This window comes from Salvelinus fontinalis, chromosome 31, assembly GCF_029448725.1.
Source record: "Salvelinus fontinalis isolate EN_2023a chromosome 31, ASM2944872v1, whole genome shotgun sequence".
NCBI lineage: Eukaryota > Metazoa > Chordata > Actinopteri > Salmoniformes > Salmonidae > Salvelinus > Salvelinus fontinalis.
In genome coordinates, this window is record NC_074695.1 from 43,405,675 (window position 1) to 43,430,853 (window position 25,179).

Genomic DNA, 25,179 nt, shown 5'->3' on the forward strand with positions numbered 1-25,179 from the left:
TGTAACTGATAGATGCACGCACGCACACACGCACAACCATGTTAATGTATGTAAATTGCAAAGCCTTTTGTCTGTAATGTCTTTTTCGTTATGTGTCAGATCCCAGTAAGACTAGCTTAGTCAACACCAATGGCAATCCTAATAAATTCAATTAAAATCAAATTATGTAGTTAGGTAGGTAGCTTAGCGGTAAAAGTGTTGGGCCAGTAACTTAAAGGTTGCTTGTTCAAATCCCAGAGCCAACAATGTGAATTTCTTTTTCGATGTGCCCTTGAGCTTTAGGGTGACCCTGGCTGTGACCCCACTCTCAGAGGGTGTCTCGGGGAGTTGTGATATGCAAAACATATTTGAAATAGGACAACTATAAGCCACCATCAAATTATTATTATGTTAGAGTTCTCTTAGGTGCATGAGAATCAGTGAAACAAGAACTTACTTGGCGGGGTTAGGATTATGGTTTTGGCTAGGGTTAGGAGCTAAAGTTAGGGTTAGGATTATGGTTTTGGCTAGGGTTAGGAGCTAAAGTTAGGGTTAGGATTATGGTTTTGGCTAGGATTAGGAGCTAAATGTAGGGTTAGGATTATGGTTTTGGCTAGGGTTAGGAGCTAAAGTTAGGGTTAGGATTATGGTTTTGGCTAGGATTAGGAGCTAAATGTAGGGTTAGGATTATGGTTTTGGCTAGGGTTAGGAGCTAAAGTTAGGGTTAGGGTTGAGCTAGGGAATAGACATGAAGTTAGGGTTAGGATTAGGGTTGAGCTGGGGTATGGACATAACTTTAGGGTTAGGGTTGAGCTGGGGTATGGACATAACTTTAGGGTTAGGGTTGAGCTGGGGTATGGACATGAAGCTAATGTTAGGGTTAGGTTTAAGGTTTTGGTTAGGGTTAGGGTTAGGGTTGAGCTGGTGTATGGACATGGAGCTAATGTTAGGATTAGGTTTAAGGTTTTGGTTAGGGTTGAGCTGGGGTATGGGCATGGCGTTAGGGTTAGGGTTGAGCTGGGGTATGGGCATGACGTTAGGGTTAGGGAAAGGGTTGGTCCTGGTCTGTCCCTGGATGGGAGACCAGATGCTGCTGGAAGTGGTGTTAGAGGGTCAGTAGGAGGCACCCTTTCCTCTGGTGTAAAACAATATCCCAATGCCCCAGGGCAATGATTGGGGATGTTGCCCACAGGGTGCCGTCTTTCGGATGGGACTTAATCGGGTGTCCTGACTCTCTGTGGTCACTAAAGATCCCATGGCATTTATTGGAAGAGTAGGGGTGTTAACCCTGGTGTCCTGGCAAAAGTCCCAATCTGGCCCTCATACAGTCACGGTCACCTAATCATCCCCAGTTTACAATTGGCTCATTCATCCCCCTTCCTCTCCCCTGTAACTATTCCCCAGGTCGTTGCTGTAAATGAGAACGTGTTCTCAGTCAACTTACCTGGTAAAATAAGGGTTAAATAAATTAAATAAAAATATTTTAAAAAATCAAACATTCAAACAGTGTATACTATCCTGTTACATGCTGGTGCAATATGTGCCCCTCTGAGGGTGCCCTGTAATCTCAGGAGAGGGCATGAGGTACTCAACTGCATGTTAATCTAAGCCCCTCTGTAACCCTGTAAAATAGGCTGCGGAAATGAGTCCTCAATTAGGCTTGCTGGTCCTAGGACCCCACGGACCCCCCAGCCCATGAGTTCATACACACATACCAAGCCCTTCTCTACTAGCAAGCACGGTAAGGGGAACAGAGGGGGGGGGGGGGCTAATGGGTTGCCAGTTTCAGCAATACAGTAATATGTCAATGTGATATTTCATAATTATTTTTTACACATTTGCAAAAATGTAAAAAAAAACGGTTTTTGCTTTGTCATTATTGGGTATTGTGTGTAGATTAATGAGAAAAATAAACAATTCAATCCATTTTTGAATAAGGCTGTAACGTAATACAATGTGGAAAAGTCAAAAGTTCTGAATACTTTCCCAATGCACTGTACATCCCCAATTTAATTTCTTTGTGTTTATGATTGCATTGTGTGTGTGTTGTGTGTGCATGTTTGTGCGTGTGTGTATTTGTGCATGGGCATGAACATCGATCAGCTCTGTGACAGCAAGGGTCATTATGATATCTCTATGAAGAATGTGAGGCATAATGTTGGTATGGTTGCTCCACTAACCCCCCTTTTCCACAAAGCCGCTCCTGGAGAATGTCAAGGGGCCAGTGATATAAAGGGGTTAAGGGGCAGTGGTGGGCTATAAGGTGTTGTGGGACATGAAGGCACAGATTGGTTTGTAGATAATGGGAAGAGGAGAGTGAAACGGGGCTCCCACTTCCCCACAGTACAGGCACAGAGCCCTCCCTCTCCTCTGTCGATACAGGGATGCCATCCTCTGTACGAAATAGGAATTGCATCGTTGTTGGCTGTTGATGTAAGGCTGCAGGCCTAAATACCATTGTTGTGCTGTAATACTCAGTAGTAGTGTGAAACATAGTAGATGACATATGACAATAAACTACTCAGATGTAAAGTAACTGGGTATTTTATTGTGTTAAAAACAATCTGACATAACAATCCACAAAGAACTTTGGAAGTAATACAGTGCACCATGTCAACTTTGGCCTTGAACTTTGAACTGTCTTCACAGACCACCTCTCCTCCTTAACCAATATCAGCTCTCCTTTCCCCCAAACATACACAAAACACTCATGCACGCACGCACGCACACAGACACACACACACTCTTTCTCTCTCAGAAATAATGTTGGGGTGCGTAACATAGCAAGGAATAGAAAGGATCAGCGATTGGAGGGCAGTGTAAAGAACAATGAGGCTAATTGGACAACCGGATCAATATTTACAGAAAGATTTTTTAATTATGGTTTTTTAGGGAGAATGTGTAGGCCTATGGTACAAATATAAGTACTCTATTCAATCCATATCACAGAAGTTTAGCGTTACAGAGTGATTGAAATTTAAAGGCAGCTCAATCGGAAACTGCCTTAACATTTCTAGTGTGCAAACTCTATCGCTTCAGCAATACAGATTGAATAGAGCCCTTAGTCTCTACAAGAAAACAAAAAAATCCACCACATCATATTAGCTTATCTGCGCACATAAATACATAGCATAACCATATTGACATTGTGCTTTCTCAGCTCAGTCGCACTTCTCAGAAGTAGCCAAAAGGCCGGCACATGGCGATATTGAGTCGTTTCATCTTACCATCTAAAGGGAATGTATGCAGCCAGCTATACACTCCCATCCCCCTGGACCGGATCGTACATAAAACATTTTCCATTCAGGCTGCTAAGGCGTCAATTTTCTCATTAACCCAATTTAATTGCGAGAAGATAGAGAGAAGAAACTGGGAAAATATGCGTACTTTCACTATGAAACACTATTTTCCACCATCATGGTAGAGTAGCTAAATATTAGTACCAATATTTATATATTTCTTAATTCCATTATTTTCCTTTTAGATTTGTGTGTATTGTTGTGAATTGTGAGATACTACTGCACTGTTGGAGCTAGAAACACAAGCATTTAGCTACACCCACAATAACATCTGCTAAATATGTTTATGTGACCAATACAATTTGATTTTATTATATTTGGATGTTGCGTATTGCATTCAGCCAATCAGGTTGCAGCAGTCGTTTATTTTGAAACTATCAGACCAGGGGTGAAAAAACTGACTGCTGCAACCTGATTGGCTGAACACGATATGCATCATCCAGGACTAGCATTAGCTACTGTAGCATGGTGGTGGGAAATGGCGTTTCATAAAGTATGCATATTTTCCCCATTTTTATCTGCTTTCTCGCCATTAAATCAAGTTAAGGATGAAATGTATACATTTGTAGCCTGAATGGAGAATGTTTTATGTACAAACAGGTCAACGTGGGACACGAGTTTACAGCCGACTGCATACATTCCATTTGGACGGTAAGATGAAACGACTCAATATCGCCATCTGCAGACCTTTGGGCTACCTCAAAGAGTACGTCCCAAATGGCACCCTATTCCCTACATAGTGCACTGCTTTTGACCAGAACCCTGTAGGCCTTGGTCAAAAGCAGTGCACTTTAGGGAATAGGGTGCCATTTAGGGAGGCAGCCAAAGTCTCCATTGTCCATATGTAGCCACTAACCTTGGTCATGCAATTAAAGAGCACAAAACTACAGTCCACTTAACTTATTTTCCTCAGTCATTCAAGAGTTAATAATTACATTTTACATTTACATTTAAGTCATTTAGCAGACGCTCTTATCCAGAGCGACTTACAAATTGGACATCTTTATAAAGCAGGTATAAATAACAGACAGGATTTAATACATCTAAACGCTCTCGTAGATTCCACTGGGATAAGGGAAAAAGTAAAAGCGTGTTTTATTTTACAAATCCACTTGTCTTTTACAACAGACTATATGTAAGTATATTGAATCGTACCACAGAAAGTCCTTGGACCAGGCCAGGTCTATACACGGAAAAATCACTAGGTTGCGCTCTACTCACACCATTTCACAGAGGACAAACGGGTTTTGCTGAACACAAGGCAGCAAAGGTATCCTGTGTAATTGACACACAGAGACGGGCCTACAGAAAAAGCAGAAAGGAGGGAAGTTCTTATAATGTCTGTATTTTATGATTTTGTTTTATTGTACCTGATTATTGTCCTTGAATTCAGACAAAACGGTCATTTTTTGCAATTTTTGGCACCTCAGTGGTGATATTTGTCTGTATGTGTTTATGATATAATGGACATATTACATAGCAGGGAATTGACCAGAAACACTCTTCAGCTCTCTTGCCAATATGCGCACGCACACACGCACACACACATGCACACAGACACACAGACACACAGACACACAGAACAAAGAACAAAGTAGGTACCATTTAGAATAAGAATCAAGATGTTTTCACACATAAATATCATGCTTTTAGCCCAAAGATGGGATGTCGTATTTAAAGTCTACTATTCTTTCACAAGGCCTTGCAATCCCATCTACACATTGATGTTGTGCAGTCTGTCACTAGTACCATCTCAACTCCCACATGGAATTGTGTCAGCACACAACACAAGTCATTACAATCAGAAAATACACACAGATCATTTAAATAAAAGACTAAATAAAACACAAAACATATTTCTTGTCACCCCATGAACATATATGTAGAATATCTTCCACTTGCCCTACCTTGTCAGCCATTTTGTAAAACAAAATCACAATAGATCCATTGTATTGATCCTGTACACTCTTTCTGCTTCAGAATCTACCCTCATTGTGAGTACTCTATATACACTGGAATGACAGTATAGTGCCTTCTCCAATCTCTAGTTGTTTGGACCAAAATGCTAAGAAGTATATCAAAGCCTAGCTCTACCACAAAGCACACATCTACATTATGTTATCTTTGCATATAAAACACGTGAAATGTGATTATATCTACGTGGATCAATCTGCATTTGGAGTTATGTGTATTCTGTCTTGATCCCATTGTTTTTGTCCATCTCACGATTTGTCATCCATATCATCATCAAATTCATTGTCATCATGGGTTGTAAGTGTGTGTATGTCTGTTTCCATTCTGATATTCCAGTTACGAGCCAGTTGTATTTCCGCTGAGAGATTGAGTTACACACACTGAGCCATCCTTTAACTTGTCTGTCTGGCTGTTTGTCTGGCTGTCTGCTCAGTTTATTCTGCTGTGGTGAGGTCTCTATCAGAAGCTCTCCAGCAGAGTGCATACAAAGTGACTGACAGCTGGGGCAGATAGAATTAGGATGGGGTATTAATAGGAGGCAATACAAGCAAGGGGTGGTAGTCAGGTGTCAGGTGTCAGGGAAGAGTGAAGCATCATGGGGCAGTAGATAGTGGGGTGTCGGAAGGTAAATATTCACAAAGAAGGAGGTGCTGTGTGTGTGTGGTTGACCTCCTCCATAAGTCCTTGGTCTCTATCAGTCTCTGTCCCTCTCTTTTCCTCCTCTTTTTTCCTCTCTCCCTAAACTCTGTATCAGTCCCTCTCCTTCTCCTCTCTCTGTCTGTTGTTACTCCCCTGCGCTTCGCGGTGCTCGTGAGGAGGGCTTCCCGTCGTGGGTTCGGCGGTTCCTCCCCTTACGGATGTCCTGAAGATGCTTCCACTTCTTGTTAGGGGCCTGGACCACAGGGCCAAGGGGCGGGGCCTGTTTGGCAGGAGAAGCCGGGAGGCTCTTATCCGATTGGGTATTCTTGCGCGCCCAGACCTGCTCGCAGATCTGGTCCACGGTGCTAAGATTGGGGTGGTCCACCAGCTGCATGAAGTCCCGGTACCACATCTTCTGATTGGTGGAGGGTGGGCTGCCGCTACGGGGATCCAATCGGAGGAGAGGTTCAGCGGGCGGAGAGAGGGAGGAGGAAGAGGAGGGTACTACCCCCAGTGTGATGTCCAGTAGGGTCTGGGTGAAGCCGTGCTCCATGGCGTGGCACTGGTAGAGGCCCGTGTCACGTTTCAGTACCCTCCTTACCAACAGTCCCCGCTCTGTGTGCAGGACACGGTCATCAAGACGCAGCTGAATGATTAAAGCACACACAACTGAAGATTAGAGCTTGAAACAGTCAATGTGAACCAAAAATCACTTGAATATTGTTGAAAAAATAATTGGAGGGGAAAGAGTTACTATGAATGACCTCTCAACTGTACATCCGTTAACTGTAATTTTGCTTAGTAGTTTCATCCCTCCCTCAATGTGCTCTCACCTCTTCCCTGGGGTTGTGGGGGTGTTTCTGGAAGGTCCAGGTCACTCTGGCCTGCAGGGATTTGGGGATACACTCCAGGAAGGTACTGCTCCCCTCCACCCCAAACAGCCTCCTTTCTGCCACGCGGTGTTTGTGGTGGTCTGTACCCCATCAGATAATGTGAGATTGCAATTTATTCAACATTTATTTCACAGTCTTGAGGTTGACAACTTATTATTTCCAGTAGTGTAAGTAAATATGCCATCCAAACTCTGAGATAATCACACAGACCTTTCCCTTTCTTGAGCAACACCCTCACTGAGCACATGATATGACATAATTGTGTGAAATCACCATGTCGTACCATTTGGGTAATTTGTATAATAATTCATGTCATTGTGAGTGACAGAATGCTCTATTGTAGTCTGGGATGTAGGGGTGAGCGAGGTCAGGATGTGGCTTTGGCACGGGCCAAAGAGAGATTATGGCACAGAATCCCACTAATCACCCTGCCCTCTATGAGTGGGAGCATGGGAGAGGGAGTTAGCTCCTGGTCACAGTGTGCTGAATGCTAACTTGAAATCAGAGTGTGTAACTAAAACTTTTCTGCAAATCTCCTATTGACATCAGCCTAATTTCTGTGAAAGTCTGAGTTCGGGAGTTACAGCAGAGTGAAAGAGTCTTACCTCCTGAACACAGGGTGTTGGGGTCTCCATTCCTCACGTCCTGACGACGGAAACGCCTGGAAAACAAGAACAAAGGGAAGTGTTGATAGAACATAATACAACGCGTTGATATGTCTGATCTCTTGTGATTATAATGACTAGGCTAGTAGTCCATTGGGGTATGTACACTAAGAGTGGAGCTAACTGGGTAGAGGATCAGGTTTGGTGATGTTTACAGTTTTAAAGGTAGTGGGTAAGGTTGGTTAGGGTCCAATGTTGGGCAAATAGCATATACTGTAGGTTGTTTACCATATGGTGTTGGGAAGATAGCATGTTAGATTGTACGTTAGAATTTGGAAATGTGTTTACCGTTTGGTGTTGGGAAGGTAGCGGGTGCAAGAGGTGCCGTCCCAGGCGCAGTATGGGTCTCTGGCCAGGCAGCACTCAGCACAGGCCTTCCCATAGACACTGCAGCGATGCAGAGGAACCTGGGCCAGACCCGTGTCTGAACCCACATACAGCTGCTGCTATGGGCAGAGAGAGAGAGAGATAGAGGAACAATGTTAGTGACATACAGTCAAATGGATATTAAATATCTTGGAATTCATCTGGGAGAGCTAGTACATTGGTGCCTATCCTTCTGATGTTATACTAGCTTTTAGCTCTTTTCTCATTTGCCTTGTATTTTTGTATTTTCTCCACCACCTTTCTATGCCCCTAAGATTCTTTAGAGGTAAGTGTCTCTTACCCGCTTTGAGGAGATCTGCATGTTAATGATGGATGAGGCATCCTGCAGAGAATAATAAATGGTTAATTATCCCACTCCTAAATAGAAACATAACTATATACTTCCATAATATACTCAATAATTTATACATATGGAAGCAGCATGATGGATGGGTCCTCTCACCTTGAACACCTCTAGCTCTTCCAGTAGCAGGTCCTCCATGTTCTTCCAGCTCTCTTTAGGTACAGAGATCACCTTCAGCACTGTCCCTTTGTCTACAACACAGAAAGGTTTCAGACTGGATCACACACTCTATCTATCCATGCTTACTATTCCATATACACACTGCTCATTTCATACATTCTAGTTAGTATAACACACAGAAGTGCCAATGTGGGGGAAGACAAAGCACACTTACACTGTTATCAGAATAAGTGTGTATAAGTGTGGATGCCAGTCTGTTTCTGCTCTCTTGACAACTCCTAATGGAATTGTCATGCGAAATGTTTGGATTGAAAATGACAGCAATGAAGTTCGCAAGAGCACAAACAGATCTGGGACCAGGCAAAGCATAACGAGTAAGGTCTACATATAAGTAGTTACCTGTGCCAATGAACATGACATCATACTGCCCGTCGGCGGCGCCCACCCGGTCCACAGCGATCTGGGTGAAGCTGTAGTCTACGTTGGTCCTCAGGAAGACTGGCCGGCGGTTCAGGGGGTATACAGGGTTAAACATCAGAGGGTGGTGACGCGCAAACTGGATCACGTCGTCAGGGAAACCCTTGGTGGACTCGAAACTGCCGAATGTCTTGCTGGGGCACTAAGGGGTCAAACAGAGTAACAGTACAGCGGTTATTGTAAGGTTATTATGAGGTTATTGTGGTTATTATAAGATTATTATCAGGTTATTAAGGTTATTATAAGGTTATTATGAGTTTTTCGGAGGTTAAAATGAGTTAAAACAGGTTGTAACAAATGTTAGACATATAGGCCTATCTAAATGAGTCTAAAGTGAAAAACAGACATGGTCCTCTAACTAAATGTTAAAAGGGTAAAAGGTCATTCCTAGACCAAACATTGTATGTAAAGAATATGCGTTTCTATGATCTATGAACTTAAAGTTTATTATTTTCATTGAATGCGCTGTCAAATGCTGTATCTTTAAGTAATGGGGGCTAATGGGAGAAAAGGAGTGTGAAAAAAGGCCTGTCTGTTTATACCAGGGGTAGAGTTATGCTGCTCCTGGGGAGTCTGTTTGCAGTGGTGTAAAGTACTTAAGTAAAAATACTTTAGGGTACTATGTAAGTTGTTTTTTTGGGGTATCTGTACTTTACTTTACTTTTTTAATTTTTGACAACTTTTACTTTTACTCTACTATATTCCGAAAGAAAACAATATACTTTTTACTCCATGCATTTTCCCTGACACCCAAAAGCACTCGTTACACTTCGAAAGCTTAACAGGACAGGAAAATGGTCCAATTCACACACACACAGAGAGAACTTCCCTGGTCATTCCTACTGCCTCTTATCTGGCAGACTCACAAAATACAAATGCTTCATTTGTAAGTTATGTCCTGTGTGTTGGAGTTTGCCCCTGGCTGTCCATAAATGAAAAACAAAAAAACAGAAAAACAAGAAAATTGTGCCGTCTGGATTGCTCAATATAAGAAATGTGAAATGATTTATACTTTTACTTTTGATACTGAAGCATAATTATAATCAAATACTTTTAGACTTTTACTCAAGTAGTATTTTACTGGGTGACTTGCACTTTTACTTGAGTCATTGTTTATTATGATATCCATGTATATTTTATATATATATTTTTTTTTTGTCGGTAGATCAGCTTTAATATTGCAGATATATTGTGGCTTCTATCAATGTAATTGTCTTTATCATTTCCAATCCCCCATATATATATATAATTTTGTAAATAAATATATTATTTTAATGATATATTTTTTAAATATATTTTCCTTCTTTATCATTGTCCTCTAACCCTACCACCCCTCCCCTAATTGCAGTAAACTAATTAAATATATTTTCCATATTTATTATTTTTCCCTAACCCTACCACCCCTCCCCTGATTGCAGTAAAGTAAATAAATATATTTTCCATATTTATTATTTTTCCCTAACCCTACCACCCCTCCCCTAATTGCAGTAAAGTAAATAAATATATTTTCCATATTTATTATTGTCCCCTAATCCTACAACCCCTCCCCTAATTGCAGTAAAGTAAATAAATATCTTTTCCATATTTATTATTGTCCCCTAATCCTACAACCCCTCCCCTAATCCTACAACCCCTCCCCTAATTGGAGTAAACTAATGGACAACAACACTTAGGCTTCTACTTCCATCCTATAAATACTATATACATTTTACGGACAGTATATTTTACATTAGTTAAATTTAGTTTGTTTTTAGTCCAAATCTTCAGCTACACTCAACCTCTCCCATCTATCTCTGAAGACCTGTCACGTTGGTCGTATGAATCGGACCAAGGCGCAGTGTGGTATGCGTACATCCTTTATTATAATAAGAATGAACACAGAACAAACGAACCAAAATAACAAAACAACACGTGAAGCTATACAAAACGAGTGCTGACAGGCAACTACACATAGACGAGAACCCACGAACACAAAAGGGAAAATGGCTACCTAAATAATCCCCAATCAGAGACAACGATAAACAGCTGCCTCTGATTGGGAACCATATCAGGCTACCATAGACATACAGATCACCTAGACCTACAAAACCTTAGACTTACAAAAACCCTAAACAATACAAAACCCCTCGACAATACAAAAACTAGCGTACCTACCCTCGTCACACCCTGACCTAACCAAAATATAAAGAAAACATAGATATCTAAGGTCAGAGCGTGACAAGACCATCCAGTTTTGATTTCTAGCTGCCATAAATATTTATTTTACAAAAGTTCTAAACCTTTCTATTCTCATAGTTTATTCAGATTGTAAATTAAAGATTACATTTTTTGATAAGAGTATTATTATTTTATTGATCGAATGACTATGACTTTTCAGATCACCCAGCAGGGCTATTGGCAGAGTTAACTCCAGGTAAAGGTTGCAATTCTTCAGTCATTCCTGAACCTGCAACAAAAAACAAGCTGCATGCGCACAATACCAAAACAAATGATCCAATGATTTTGTGTCTTCGCAGCAAAACCTGCAGAGCTGGGATGGATGTATTTTCTGTTCAGTGAATTGTGGAAACAACGGGTAGCCATCTGCGTTCAGTAAATGTCCACAGAGCTACGTACCATGCCAGGGCGTGGGTAGGGGACTTTGCCCTGGAAGGGGACCCACTGATAGTTTGGCCCCTCTTTGTGGGCGAAGGGCCCCAGGAAGGCCCTGCGGATGTCATTCATGGTGTAGATACACACGGCTGATCCCTTGAATACACTGCTGCTAGGAGGCAGGGGACGCACAGTTAGAGACAAGGCCTACTATTAAACACACTATCACAGTCAGGAACTACAGTAAAACACACACACAAACACACACACACACACACACACACACACACACACACACACACACACACACACACACACACACACACACACACACACACACACACACACACACACACACACACAGAATAACTCAATACATCTCCTTGTTTAAACTCTGACCTAGAGGTAGAGAAGACGGTGTAGACCAGAGGGTTCTTCCTGTCCCTGGTCTGCAGCAGGAATACGTCCCCTGTGGCAGGTACACAGGTCAAAGGTCAGAGAAACACAAACATAACCTCCCGCTCTGTCCATTTAGCTCAGATGAATCTTTATTGGTCGTGTGTAAATATCCCCAGCCCAGATATAGCCTGGAGTGAGAGCTAGGATCAGATAACAAACTCAGACGTTAACGGTTACTTACGGAGCTCATCAAAGTAGGTGTCACTGCCGTCACTGCCTGGCACAGAACAGATGAGACGAGTCTTCAGGAAGGTGGTCCACTTATTGACCAGACTACGCTGGCCACCCATATCATTCTGCAACAACAAACCAAATAGACATTATAGACCAATGTTATAAAGTCAAGATGCCCGTAATAATATGTAACTGTTGTATGAACAATAAACATCGAACAATGTTGTATACAAAACAGTGTCAATGACAGAGGCTAAGGAAAAGTTATGAATGTATGGAATAGTATTAACTAAGGTACGGTATGCTACAGTATTTTTAAGCATGATACGGTATGGTACAGTGTGATACAGTATGATTAGGTATGGTTACGTATGGTAGAGTATGATACAGCATGAATACGTATGATACAGTATGGTACAGCATGATACAGTATGGTACAGTCTGATACAGTATGATTACGTATGGTACAGTATTTTATTTTTTATTTTATTTCACCTTTATTTAACCAGGTAGGCAAATTGAGAACACGTTCTCATTTACAATTGCGACCTGGCCAAGATAAAGCAAAGCAGTTCGACACATACAACAATACATAGTTACACATGGAGTAGAACAAACATACAGTCAATAATACAGTGAAAAATAAGTCTATATACAATGTGAGCAAGTGAGGTGAGATAGGGGAGGTGAAGGCAAATAAAATATATTAATAAATACAAATATAAAAAAAGGCCATGGTGGCGAAGTAAATACAATATAGCAAGTAAAAAAAACACTGGAATGGTTGGTTTGCAGTGGAAGAAGGTGCAAAGTAGAGATAGAAATAATGGGATGCAAAGGAGCAAAATAAATAAATACAGTAGGTAAAGAGGTAGTTGTTGGGCTAAATTATAGATGGGCTATGTACAGGTGCAGTAATCTATGAGCTGCTCTGACAGCTGGTGCTTAAAGCTAGTGAGGGAGATAAGTGTTTCCAGTTTCAGAGATTTTTGTAGTTCGTTCCAGTCATTGGCAGCAGAGAACTGGAAGGAGAGGCGGCCAAAGCAAGAATTGGTTTTGGGGGTGACCAGAGAGATATACCTGCTGGAGCGCGTGCTACGGGTGGGCGTTGCTATGGTGACCAGCGAGCTGAGATAAGGGGGGACTTTACCTAGCAGGGTCTTGTAGATGACCTGGAGCCAGTGGGTTTGGCGACGAGTGTGAAGCGAGGGCCAGCCAACGAGAGCGTACAGGTCGCAGTGGTGGGTAGTATATGGTGCTTTGGTGACAAAACGGATGGCACTGTGATAGACTGCATCCAATTTATTGAGTAGGGTTTTGGAGGCTATTTTGTAAATGACATCACCGAAGTCGAGGATTGGTAGGATGGTCAGTTTTACAAGGGTATGTTTGGCAGCATGAGTGAAGGATGCTTTGTTGCGGAATAGGAAGCCGATTCTAGATTTAACTTTGGATTGGAGATGCTTGATGTGAGTCTGGAAGGAGAGTTTACAGTCTAACCAGACACCTAGGTATTTGTAGTTGTCCACATATTCTAAGTCAGAGCCGTCCAGAGTAGTGATGTTGGACAGGCGGGCAGGTGCAGGCAGCGATCGGTTGAAGAGCATGCATTTAGTTTTACTTGTATTTAAGAGCAATTGGAGGCCACGGAAGGAGAGTTGTATGGCATTGAAGCTCGCCTGGAGGGTTGTTAACACAGTGTCAAAAGAAGGGCCAGAAGTATACAGAATAGTGTCGTCTGCGTAGAGGTGGATCAGAGACTCACCAGCAGCAAGAGCGACATCATTGATGTATACGGTACAGTATTATTAAGTATGATACAGTATGGTACAGTCTGATACAGTAGGGTACCGTCTGATACAGTATGATTAAGTATGGTACAGTATGGTACAGTATGATACAGTATGATTAAGTATGATTAAGTATGGTACAATCTGATACAGTATGATTAAGTATGGTACAGTCTGATACAGTATGATTAAGTATGGTACAGTCTGATATAGTATGATACAGTATGGTACAGTCTGATGCAGTATGATTAAGTATGGTACAGTATGATACAGTATGGTACAGTATGGTACAGTATGATTCAGTATGATACAGTATGATACAGTATGGTACAGTCTGATACAGTATGATTAAGTATGGTACAGTATGGTACAGTATGATGCAGTATGATTAAGTATGGTACAGTATGATTAAGTATGAAACAGTATGGTACAGTATGATTCAGTATGATAAAGTATGATACAGTATGGTACAATCTGATACAGTATGATTAAGTATGGTACAGTCTGATACAGTATGATTAAGTATGGTACAGTCTGATACAGTATGATTCAGTATGGTACAGTCTGATACAGTATGGTACAGTCTGATATAGTATGATTAAGTATGATACAGTATGGTACAGTCTGATACAGTATGATACAGTATGGTACAGTACGATTAAGTATGATACAGTATGATTAAGTATGGAACAGTATGGTACAGTCTGATACAGTATGGTACAGTATGATACAGTATGGTACAGTCTGATACAGTATGATTAAGTATGGTACAGTACGATTAAGTATGATACAGTATGGTACAGTATGATACAGTATGGTACAGTCTGATACAGTATGATTAAGTATGGTACAGTACGATTAAGTATGGTAGAGTCTGACACAGTATGATACAGTATGATTAAGTATGGTACAGTCTGATACAGTATGATACAGTATGATTAAGTATGGTACAGTCTGACACAGTATGATACAGTATGATTAAGTATGGTACAGTCTGATACAGTATGATACAGTATGATTAAGTATGGTACAGTCTGATACAGTATGATTAAGTATGGTACAGTACGATTAAGTATGGTAGAGTCTGATTAAGTATGGTACAGTATGATAAAGTCTGATATAGTATGATTAAGTATGATACAGTATGGTACAGTCTGATGCAGTATGATTAAGTATGGTACAGTCTGATACAGTATGATTCAGTATGGTACAGTATGGTACAGTCTGATATAGTATGATTAAGTATGATACAGTATGGTACAGTCTGATGCAGTATGGTTAAGTATGGTACAGTACGATTAAGTATGATACAGTATGGTACAGTATGGTACAGTCTGGTACAGTATGATACAGTATGGTACAGTCTGATACAGTATCATTAAGGATGGTACAGTATGATTAAGTGTGGTACAGTCTGATACAGTATGATACAGTATGATTAATTATGGTACAGTCTGATACCGTATGATACAGTATGATTAAGTATGGTACAGTCTGACACAGTATGATACAGTATGATTAAGTATGGTACAGTCTGATACAGTATGATACAGTATGGTACAGTACGATTACGTATGGTAGAGTCTGATTAAGTATGGTACAGTATGATACAGTATGATTAAGTATGATATAGTATGATTAAGTATGGTACATTATGGTACAGTCTGATACAGTATGGTACAGTATGATACAGTATGGTACAGTATAAACGGTAATACAGTATGGTACAGTGTGGTACAGTATGGTACAGTGTGGTACAGTATGGTACAGTGTGATACAGTATGGTACAGTATAAACTGTAATACAGTACAGGTACAGTATAATCTGTAATACAGTACAGGTACAGTATAATCTGTAATACAGTACAGGTACAGTATAATCTGTAATACAGTATAGCTACAGTATAAACTGTAATACAGTATAAGTACAGTATAAACTGTAATACAGTACAGGTACAGTATAAACTGTAATTCAGTGCAGGTACAGTATAATCTGTAATACAGTACAGGTACAGTATAAACTGTAATTCAGTGCAGGTACAGTATAATCTGTAATACAGTACAGGTACAGTATAAACTGTAATTCAGTACAGGTACAGTATAAACTGTAATTCAGTACAGGTACAGTATAATCTGTAATACAGTACAGGTACAGTATAAACTGTAATACAGTACAGGTACAGTATAATCTGTAATACAGTACAGGTACAGTATAAACTGTAATACAGTACAGGTACAGTATAATCTGTAATACAGTACAGGTACAGTATAATCTGTAATACAGTACAGGTACAGTATAATCTGTAATACAGTACAGGTACAGTATAATCTGTAATACAGTATGGTACAGTATAAACTGTAATACAGTATGGTACAGTATAATCTGTAATACAGTATGGTACAGTACAATCTGTAATACAGTACAGGTACAGTATAAACTGTAATACAGTACAGGTACAGTATAATCTGTAATACAGTATAGCTACAGTATAAACTGTAATACAGTACAGGTACAGTATAAACTCTAATACAGTATAGCTACAGTATAAACTGTAATACAGTACAGGTACAGTATAAACTGTAATTCAGTACAGGTACAGTATAATCTGTAATACAGTACAGGTACAGTATAATCTGTAATACAGTACAGGTACAGTATAAACTGTAATACAGTACAGGTACAGTATAAACTGTAATACAGTACAGGTACAGTATAAACTGTAATACAGTACAGGTACAGTATAATCTGTAATACAGTACAGGTACAGTATAATCTGTAATACAGTACAGGTACAGTATAATCTGTAATACAGTACAGGTACAGTATAATCTGTAATACAGTATGGTACAGTATAAACTGTAATACAGTATGGTACAGTATAATCTGTAATACAGTATGGTACAGTACAATCTGTAATACAGTACGGTACAGTATAAACTGTAATACAGTACAGGTACAGTATAATCTGTAATACAGTATAGCTACAGTATAAACTGTAATACAGTACAGGTACAGTATAATCTGTAATACAGTACAGATACAGTATAAACTGTAATACAGTACAGGTACAGTATAAACTGTAATACAGTACAGGTACAGTATAATCTGTAATACAGTACAGATACAGTATAATCTGTAATACAGTACAGGTACAGTATAAACTGTAATACAGTACAGGTACAGTATAATCTGAGTGGTGTTCTCACCCTGCAGAGCTGTCCAATACGGGAGTAGGTGGACTTCCCCAGACCCTGAGCCTCCACCGCCGTCTCCCGGAAGAAGAAGAAGATCTTATCATCGTCTGGGTTCTCACTCTCTGGCACCCAGAACGAACCCACAAACTTAGGCTCTGGAGGAGAAAACACTGCATGGGTTATAACGCACTATAAGACACAATAGGCATTATACATTCACTTATATGAGCCATTATATGTGTGTGTGTCTCATAGTAAATGTTACCACAAGATACATACACAATCAGACACAATTAGAGATATGCTGAAAAACTTGGTCTCGTAGGAATCGTGCTAATAGTATCAACAACACATACTTATATAGGCAGCTACACACCCATACTGCCAAACAGTGCACACACTCAACACATATACACACTCAACACACACACACTCAACACATACACACACTCACCGTTGAGCCAGCGTGAGTCGTGTTGTTCAGTGCGGATGGACGGTCGTCCCCCCAGACTGCGGAAGATGGTGAAGTCTCTTCCCATGAGGTCTGTGGCCACACCCGCATACAGCTCATCGCCTTAGAGACAGAAAGAGAGGGTGACAACACGAAGTTGCTACGCTACGAATTTATAGTACCTGTGTAAGTAGCTGCAGTGCCATCCTGTACCACCAAAAGACGCCTTGAAGGCTCTTGTGTACTTGTGTACATTTTAGTCATCTAGCAGACACTCTTATCGAGAGCGACTTTCAGTTAGTGCATTCCTCTTAGGTAGCTAGGTGGGACAAGCACACATCACAGTCATAGGAAGTACATTTAGTAGAGTAGGCTGATAGACTAAAGGTTGAATGTATCCTTAACCACAGATCTAGGATCAGATTACCTAAGCTATTTACCATTCTAAACCGTTAAGAGGATGACAAGCATTTGACGCAGTATCAGATAAGGAGAAACTTCCACCTACTCCGTCTGAGAGGCTGACAGAAATGCAAGACTCACCTATCAGTACTGAGGCTGCAGGGTGACGGGGGTCATATGGACTCTTCCCTTTCCCATCCTCCACCTTGGACGGGTCAATCCTGAACACATAGTCCTGGAGGGGGGAGAGAGGGAGAGGGAGGGAGAGAGGGAGAGGGGGGGGAGAGAGAGAGAGAGGGAGAGGGGGGGGAGAGAGAGAGAGAGGGAGAGGGGGGAGGGAGGGGAAAGAGGGAGAGGGGGGGAGAGGTGGATTACAGTGCAGAGTAGAACCATCATAGATATATAACAGGTGATCAGATAGGATCTCATCCATGGTCTCTACTTGTGTGTGGATGAAAGAGAGAGAGCTGGGAAAAGGAAGATGACAGATGAGCTGGAGGTGTGTGTGTTTTCTTGCATGTGTGTCTCTTACCTCCATCTTCTGTCCCACCTCTACGAAGGCGCAGGTGGGGTGGAAGGCCCCGGTTCCACAGGCATATAGGTGGGTGCGGTTGTAGTGGTGCACTATCTTCACATAGTTCACACAGTCTGTCTGCAATACAAACACACACTCACCAGTTTAACAACGTCCCTTTCTCCCCTCAGGTACAAGCTCCATCAACAGAGCATCCCCTCATTTTACTTTAACTTTCTACCTTCACAATGCATTTAATGATGTGCATTCTTCACATATCTTACACTGCCTGCTTGTAAAACATTATTGACTTCTCTTCTCCTGTCTGCACCACATCTCCCTCCTCCCTCCTTCCCCTCCTCATATCCACTGCTGCCGTTCTGTCTGACATAAACTGTCCCCTTCGGTATCTTGTTGTATTACACAGTGATCCTGGTCATCAGTTATGACTAAGTGGCCTCCTGGCAGATATATCAGTCTCAGTGACGCCAGAGAAGAGAGGAGAGGAGAGCAGAGAAGAGCAGAGAGGAGCAGAGAGGAGCAAGGCAGAGCAGAGTGGAGTGGAGCAGAACAGAGCAGAGCAGAGAGCAGTAGAGGAGAGCAGAGAGGAACAAGGCAGAGGAAAGAAGAGCAGACCTAAAAAGGAGCAGAGTATAGGGGAGCGGAGGGGAGCAGAGTAGAGTAGAGTAGAGTAGAGGAGAGGAGAGCAGAGGGGAGCAGATGGGAGTAGAGGGGAGCAGATGGGAGTAGAGGGGAGCAGATGGGAGTAGAGGGGAGCAGATGGGCGTAGAGGGGAGCAGATGGGAGTAGAGGGGAGTAGATGAGAGTAGCGCGGAGTAGATGGGAGTGTAGCGGAGTGGAGGGCAGTGCAGGGGAGCAGAAGGAAACAGAGAGGAGGGGAGTAGAGAAGAGAAGAGCAGATTGGAGTAGAGGGGAGTAGAGAGGAGAATATGGGAGTAGAGAGGAGTAGAGCGGAGTGGAGGGGAGCATAGGGGAGCAGAGGGGAGTGGAAGGGAGCAGAGAGGAGCAAAGGGGGGGTAGAGGGGAGTGGAGGGGAGCGGAAGGGAGCAGAGAGGAGCAGAGAGGAGTAGAGAGGATTAGAGAGGATTAGAGTGGAGTAGAGCGGAGCGGAGGGGAGTTGAGCGGAAGGGAGCAGAGGGGAGAGAGTGGAGTAGAGTGGAGGGGAGCGGAAGGGAACAGAGAGGAGTAGAGAGGAATAGAGAAGAGTAGATGGAAATAGAGCGGAGTAGAGCGTAGTGGTGGGGAGCGGAGGGGAGCGGAGAAAAGGGAGCAGAGGGGAGTAGAGGGGAGTAGATGGGAGTGGAGGGGAGTAGATGGGAGTGGAGGGGAGTAGAGGGGAGTAGATGGGAGTAGAGGGGAGTGGAGAGGAGTAGAGGGGAGCAGAGGGGAGTAGATGGGAGTAGAGGGGAGTGGAGAGGAGTAGAGGGGAGCAAAGGGGAGTAGAGGGGAGTAGATGGGAGTGGAGAGGAGTAGAGGGGAGTAGAGGGGAGTAGAGGGGAGTAGATGGGAGTAGATGGGAGTGGAGAGGAGTAGAGAGGAGTAGAGAGGAGTAGAGAGGAGTAGAGAGGAGTAGAGAGGAGTAGAGAGGAGTAGAGAGGAGTAGAGGGGAGTAGAGGGGAGTAGAGGGGAGTAGAGGGGAGTGGAGCATAGGGGAGCATAGGGGAGTAGAGTGGAGCAGAGTGGAGTAGAGGGGAGTGGAGTGAAGTGGAGGGTAGCGGAGCGGAAGGGAGCAGAGGGGTAGAGCAGAGTAGAGGGAAGTGGAGGGAAGTGGAGGGAAGTAGAGAGGAGTAGAGGGGAGTAGAGGGGAGTAGAGTGGAGAAGAAGAGAGTGGAGGGGAGCCGAGGGGAGCGGAAGGGAGCAGAGAGGAGTAGAGGGGAGTCCAGCGGAGTCGTGGGGATTAGAGGGGAGTGGAGAGGAGTAGAGGGGAGTAGAGAGAGGGAGTGGAGTGGAGGGGAGATGAAGGGAGCAGAGGGGAGAAGAGGGGAGTAGAGTGGAGTGGAGGGAAAGGGAGTGGAGGGGAGGGGAAAAGAGGGGAGTAGATGGGAGTAGATGGGAGTAGAGGGGAATAGAAAGGAGCAGAGGGGAGCAGAGGGGAGCAGAGGGGAGCGGAAGGGAGCAGAGGGGAGCAGAGGGGAGCAGAGGGGAGTCGAGAGGAGTAGAGGGGAGTAGATGGGAGTAGAGAGAAGTAGAGGGGAGTAGAAGGGAGTAGAATGGAATAGAGGGTAGTAGAGGGTTAGGGTTAGGGTTCGCCCTAACCCTACCCCTCAACGGCCCGTTTTCCCCATAATGGCCGCTTGCTGTAGCATACAAGCGTTCCTAGAAAGTCGGTGGTCACTGACAAAACAAAGCCCTGACGTAACATCCTGCACCAGGTGCCCTTTGACCCCCAGGAATAACAGTGTGCAGCTGAAACACAAGCTCCACAGGCCCAGGGCAGGGAGGGCAGGCAGGGTGGGACACCTTGCACAATGGGCCCTGAGTTAATGAGTAAACTCTACAGGCCGTGACTGAGCCACACACAGGGAGGTTAAAGGAGAGGAGCGGTTTAAAAGGAACCCATCTTACTCCATACAACCATGTTTACCCCTACCAGACGGACCAAGGCCTTTATCTCTGATAGAGACAGCCAGAGAGGTTAACAACCACTCCCTCCTTTTACCCTTGCCCCTTCGTTCAGTCCCTTAGTAAGGCACCAGCTGTTCTGTTCTCCACTCCCATACTGTAATTATCTATGAGGCCATCGCCCCACTTCTCTATCTGCTCATCTGAGCAGGTCACTAGTTCCAGCGTGTGGAGTAACCCCCCAGACACGAGCTTTTGAACAACACACACAAAGACACACACACGCACGTACGTATGCATGCACGAACACACACACACACACACACACATCACATCTGTCTGTCCAGGGTCAGGTTTCACCCCTCATCCATCTGGACCCCTGGGGAACCCCGGAGAAGAGGTTTACAAAGAGAGCTGACACCACACTGTGGAGTTCTCGTGTGTGTCGGCTCCTCTTTCTGTCAGTGTCTCTATTTGCCTATAAGTCTGTCTGCATTTACAGATAAGCATACATACTTGAACTTTGTGTCTGATTCATCCGTCTATTCCTGTTCTCTGTGATTAGCCAGTGTCCCTCTAGGTCAATCTGGGAGTTTCCAAAGCCTGTACCCTTCAGCTATTAATGCTAGGAGGGAAAATATATAGGATTTTACACTGAATACACTGAATAGTCCACCTATCATTGGTGTGTGTGTGTGTGTGTGTGTGTGTGTGTGTGTGTGTGTGTGCGCGCGTGCGTGCGTGCGTGCGTGCGTGCATGCGTGCGTGCGCGTGCGTGCGTGCGTGTCACTAAACTTTAAGCCTGTATGTGAGTGTTTGATGTTGAACCAGAATTGAAACATGTTTGTTAACCAGTCGTCTCTGTTCTCTCTATTCTGTCTTTATCCCTGTTTGGCTGTGCCCCGCCCCAGTGACATACAGGGTTATGTACCCAGTGACGCTGTAGCCCAGCCTGGCCCTGCCTGCTAACCGGAGTTCTGCCTCATTAACCCAGACACACACAGCCCTGATGCCCTGGCCTGGAACAAAGGGCTTCACAGAGCCTGGCGCTTCCAAAGACCGGGGGTGTCAGAGACCATGGGGGTCAGAGACCAAAGGGGGGTCAGAAATGGGGGGGTTGTCAGAGACCAGGGGGGAGGCAGACCCTCTGGTATTGCAGCCCTGTTGCATACACTCAACACACACACACACACACACACACACACACACACACACACACACACACACACTTTGGAGTACAGAGCGGGTTTAGGCCGACAGGGCCGGTGGGCAGACAGAGGGAGGCTTTGATGTGTGGCAATGTGGAGGAGAGAGAGAGAAAGGGAGATGTCACCCTCAACTGCAGAGCACCTCACACAGGAGCAACAGAGCAACGGACACCCCGCCCAGACCAGCGAGACACCCTCCCAGACCTGCGATACACCCCCTCCCAGACCTGCGATACCCCCTCCCAGACCTGCGATACCCCCTCCCGAAGGACCTGCACCGAGAGAATCAGCGACAAGAAGACCTACACCCAGACCACATCATCACCAACCACATCCCCACCCCCATCCCAACCAGCCGAGACCCCCCCCCCCCCACCAAGCAAACCCTGGCCAAACCCTATACAGGCCCTTCCAGATCAGACCTATTCCTCTTCTGCCCTCCCCCCATGCCTCCGCCCCCTCAGCAAGGACCTCAACATGACAGCCGCACATATGCCCAGACGGTGAGCAGAGCAACAGGCCCAACCCCCACTAATACACCCCCCCAAGCCCCATCCTGCAACCTAAGAGATATGTATCAGATGCTCAACATGCTCTGCTCACACTTACTGTAATGGTCCGAGCCAAAACCACAGGAAAACATCCTGGAATATACAAGGTCTGAGGTTATCTTCCTGTGGCCTAAAAGACATTGGAAATACAGACATTGTTATCCTACAAGAAACATGGTATAGAGGAGACAGACCCACTGATTGCCCTCTAGGTACAGAGAGGTGGTAGTCCCATCCACCAAACTACCAGGTGTGAAACAGGGAAGAGACTCAGGGGGTATGCTAATTTGGTATAGAGCAGATCTAACCCACTCTATTAAATTAGTCAAAACAGGAACATTTTACATCTGGCTAGAAATTTGAGAAAAAAAACCTAATTTGTGCTACCTATATTCCTCCAATAGAATCCCCATACTTTAACGATGACAGCTTCTCGATCCTAGATGGAGAGATGAACCATTTCCAGGCCCAGGGACATGTACTAGTCTGTGACGACCTAAATGCCAGAACTGGACATTAACCTGACACTCTCAGCACACAGGGGGACAAACACCTACCTGGAGACGACAGCCCCAGACACAACAAAACTATGACAAAACAACCAGCAAAAACGGTCACGCTCTGTCGCATGCTGGGCCTGTACGTAGTCAATGGACTTTGAGGGGACTCCTACGGTAGGTACACCTACAGCTCATGCCTTGGCAGTAGTACTGTAGTACTTTATCACTGACCTCAACCCAGATTCTCTCAGAGCGTTCAAAGTCAGCCCACTGACACCCCTATCAGATTGGAGCAAAATCATCACAGTCTACCTGAACAGAGCAATACTCAATCATGAGGCATTAAAGCCAATGGAACTGCATAATATTAAGAAATGTTATCGATGGAAGGAAAGTAGTGTAGAAATGAATTAGGTAACAACAAATTCCATCCCTTTTAGAAAACTTCCTGGACAAAATGTTCCACTGTAATAGTGAAGGTGTAAATTTGGCAGGGAAAGCCAAACATTATACTTGACCTTTAGCTTCCCTATCAAATCAAAAAAATTCAACCAGCCAATCTAAGAAAATTAACAACAATGAATAATGGTTTAATGAAGAATGCAAAAACCTAAGAAAGTAATTGAGAACCTATCCAACCAAAAACATAGAGACCCAGAAAATCTGAGCCTACGCCTTTACTATGGTGAATCACTAAAACAATACAGAAATACACTACGGAAAAAGAAGGAACAGCATGGCAGAAATCAGCTCAATGTAATTGAAGAATCCATAGAATCTAACCACTTCTGGGGAAATTGGAACACACTAAACAAACAACAACACAAAAAGTTATGTATTCAAAACAGAGATGTATGGATAAACCACTTCTCCATTATGTGTGTCTCTACAACAAAGAACAAACATCAAAAACAAATACATGATCAATAACAAATCTTAGAATCAGCCTATTAAATACTACCAGAACCCACTGTATTCTCCAATTACATTGAATGAACTACAGGACAAAACACAAACCGCCCAACCCAAAAAGGCCTGTGGTGTTGATGGTATCTTAAATGAAGACCACAAATTCCAATTGGCTATATTTAAACGCTTTAACATCATCCTCAACTCTGGTATCTTCCCCAATATTTGGAACCAAGGACTGGTCACGCCAATCCACAAAAGTGGAGACAAATTTGACCCCAATAACTATCCTGTGATATGCATTAACAGCAACCTTGGGGAAATCCTCTGCATTATCATTAACAGCAGACTAGCTAATTTCCTCAGCGAAAACAATGTACTGAGCAAATGTCAAATTGGCTTTTTACCAAATTACCGTACGACAGACCACGTATTCACCCTGCACACCCTAATTGACAAACAAAACAAAACAAACACAACACTTTCGCTCCACAGTGCCGTGGGGTGAGACAGGGATGCAGCTTGAGCCCCACCCTCTTCAACATGTATATCAACAAATTGGTGAGGGAAATGTCTACTGTTGGCTGATGATTTGGTGCTTCTCTCCCCAACCATGGAGGGCCTACAGCAGTACTTAGATCTGTCCCAACCATGGAGGGCCTACAGCAGTACTTAGATCTGTCCCAACCATGGAGGGCCTACAGCAGTACTTAGATCTTCTGCACAGATTCTGCCAGACCTGGGTGCCCTGACAGTAAATCTCAGTAAGACAAAAATAATGGTCATCCAAAAAAGCCCAGTTCCCAAGACCACAAATACAAATTCCATCTAGACACCATTTCCATAGTGCACACCAAAAAAACATACATACTTCCACCTTAACATCAGCACCACAGGTAACTTCCACAAAGCTGTGAACGATTTCAGAGACAAGGCAAGAAGGGCCTTCTACGCCATCAAAAGGAACATCAAAATACTTTAATCAGTTATAGAACCCATTGTCCTTTATGGTTGTAAGATCTGGGGTCCGCTCACCAACCAAGAATTCATAAAATGGGACAAACACCAAATTGAGA

At 43.3% G+C, this 25,179-nt stretch overlaps 1 protein-coding gene across 2 annotated transcripts in view; it reads right to left on the reverse strand.

Annotated features, from left to right (window-relative positions):
- Positions 1-2,507: 2,507 nt before the first annotated feature.
- The window catches only part of sema3b (sema domain, immunoglobulin domain (Ig), short basic domain, secreted, (semaphorin) 3B), a 33,655-nt gene continuing 10,983 nt past the window's right edge, over positions 2,508-25,179 (reverse strand). The window contains exons 3-16 of one of the 2 annotated variants that reach the window (XM_055892803.1): positions 18,371-18,490; positions 17,980-18,073; positions 17,440-17,559; positions 16,998-17,140; positions 12,009-12,123; positions 11,768-11,837; positions 11,393-11,537; positions 8,699-8,918; positions 8,279-8,370; positions 8,117-8,158; positions 7,738-7,892; positions 7,390-7,445; positions 6,725-6,864; positions 2,508-6,537 (exon numbers count right to left, since the gene is read on the reverse strand). In XM_055892803.1, the coding sequence (XP_055748778.1) occupies positions 6,037-6,537; positions 6,725-6,864; positions 7,390-7,445; positions 7,738-7,892; positions 8,117-8,158; positions 8,279-8,370; positions 8,699-8,918; positions 11,393-11,537; positions 11,768-11,837; positions 12,009-12,123; positions 16,998-17,140; positions 17,440-17,559; positions 17,980-18,073; positions 18,371-18,490 (2,013 nt within the window). In that variant the 3' untranslated portion in view covers positions 2,508-6,036. Of the gene's footprint in view, positions 6,538-6,724; positions 6,865-7,389; positions 7,446-7,737; positions 7,896-8,116; positions 8,159-8,278; positions 8,371-8,698; positions 8,919-11,392; positions 11,538-11,767; positions 11,838-12,008; positions 12,124-16,997; positions 17,141-17,439; positions 17,560-17,979; positions 18,074-18,370; positions 18,491-25,179 lie in introns of both variants that reach the window. The other variant, XM_055892802.1, reaches the window with a different exon arrangement.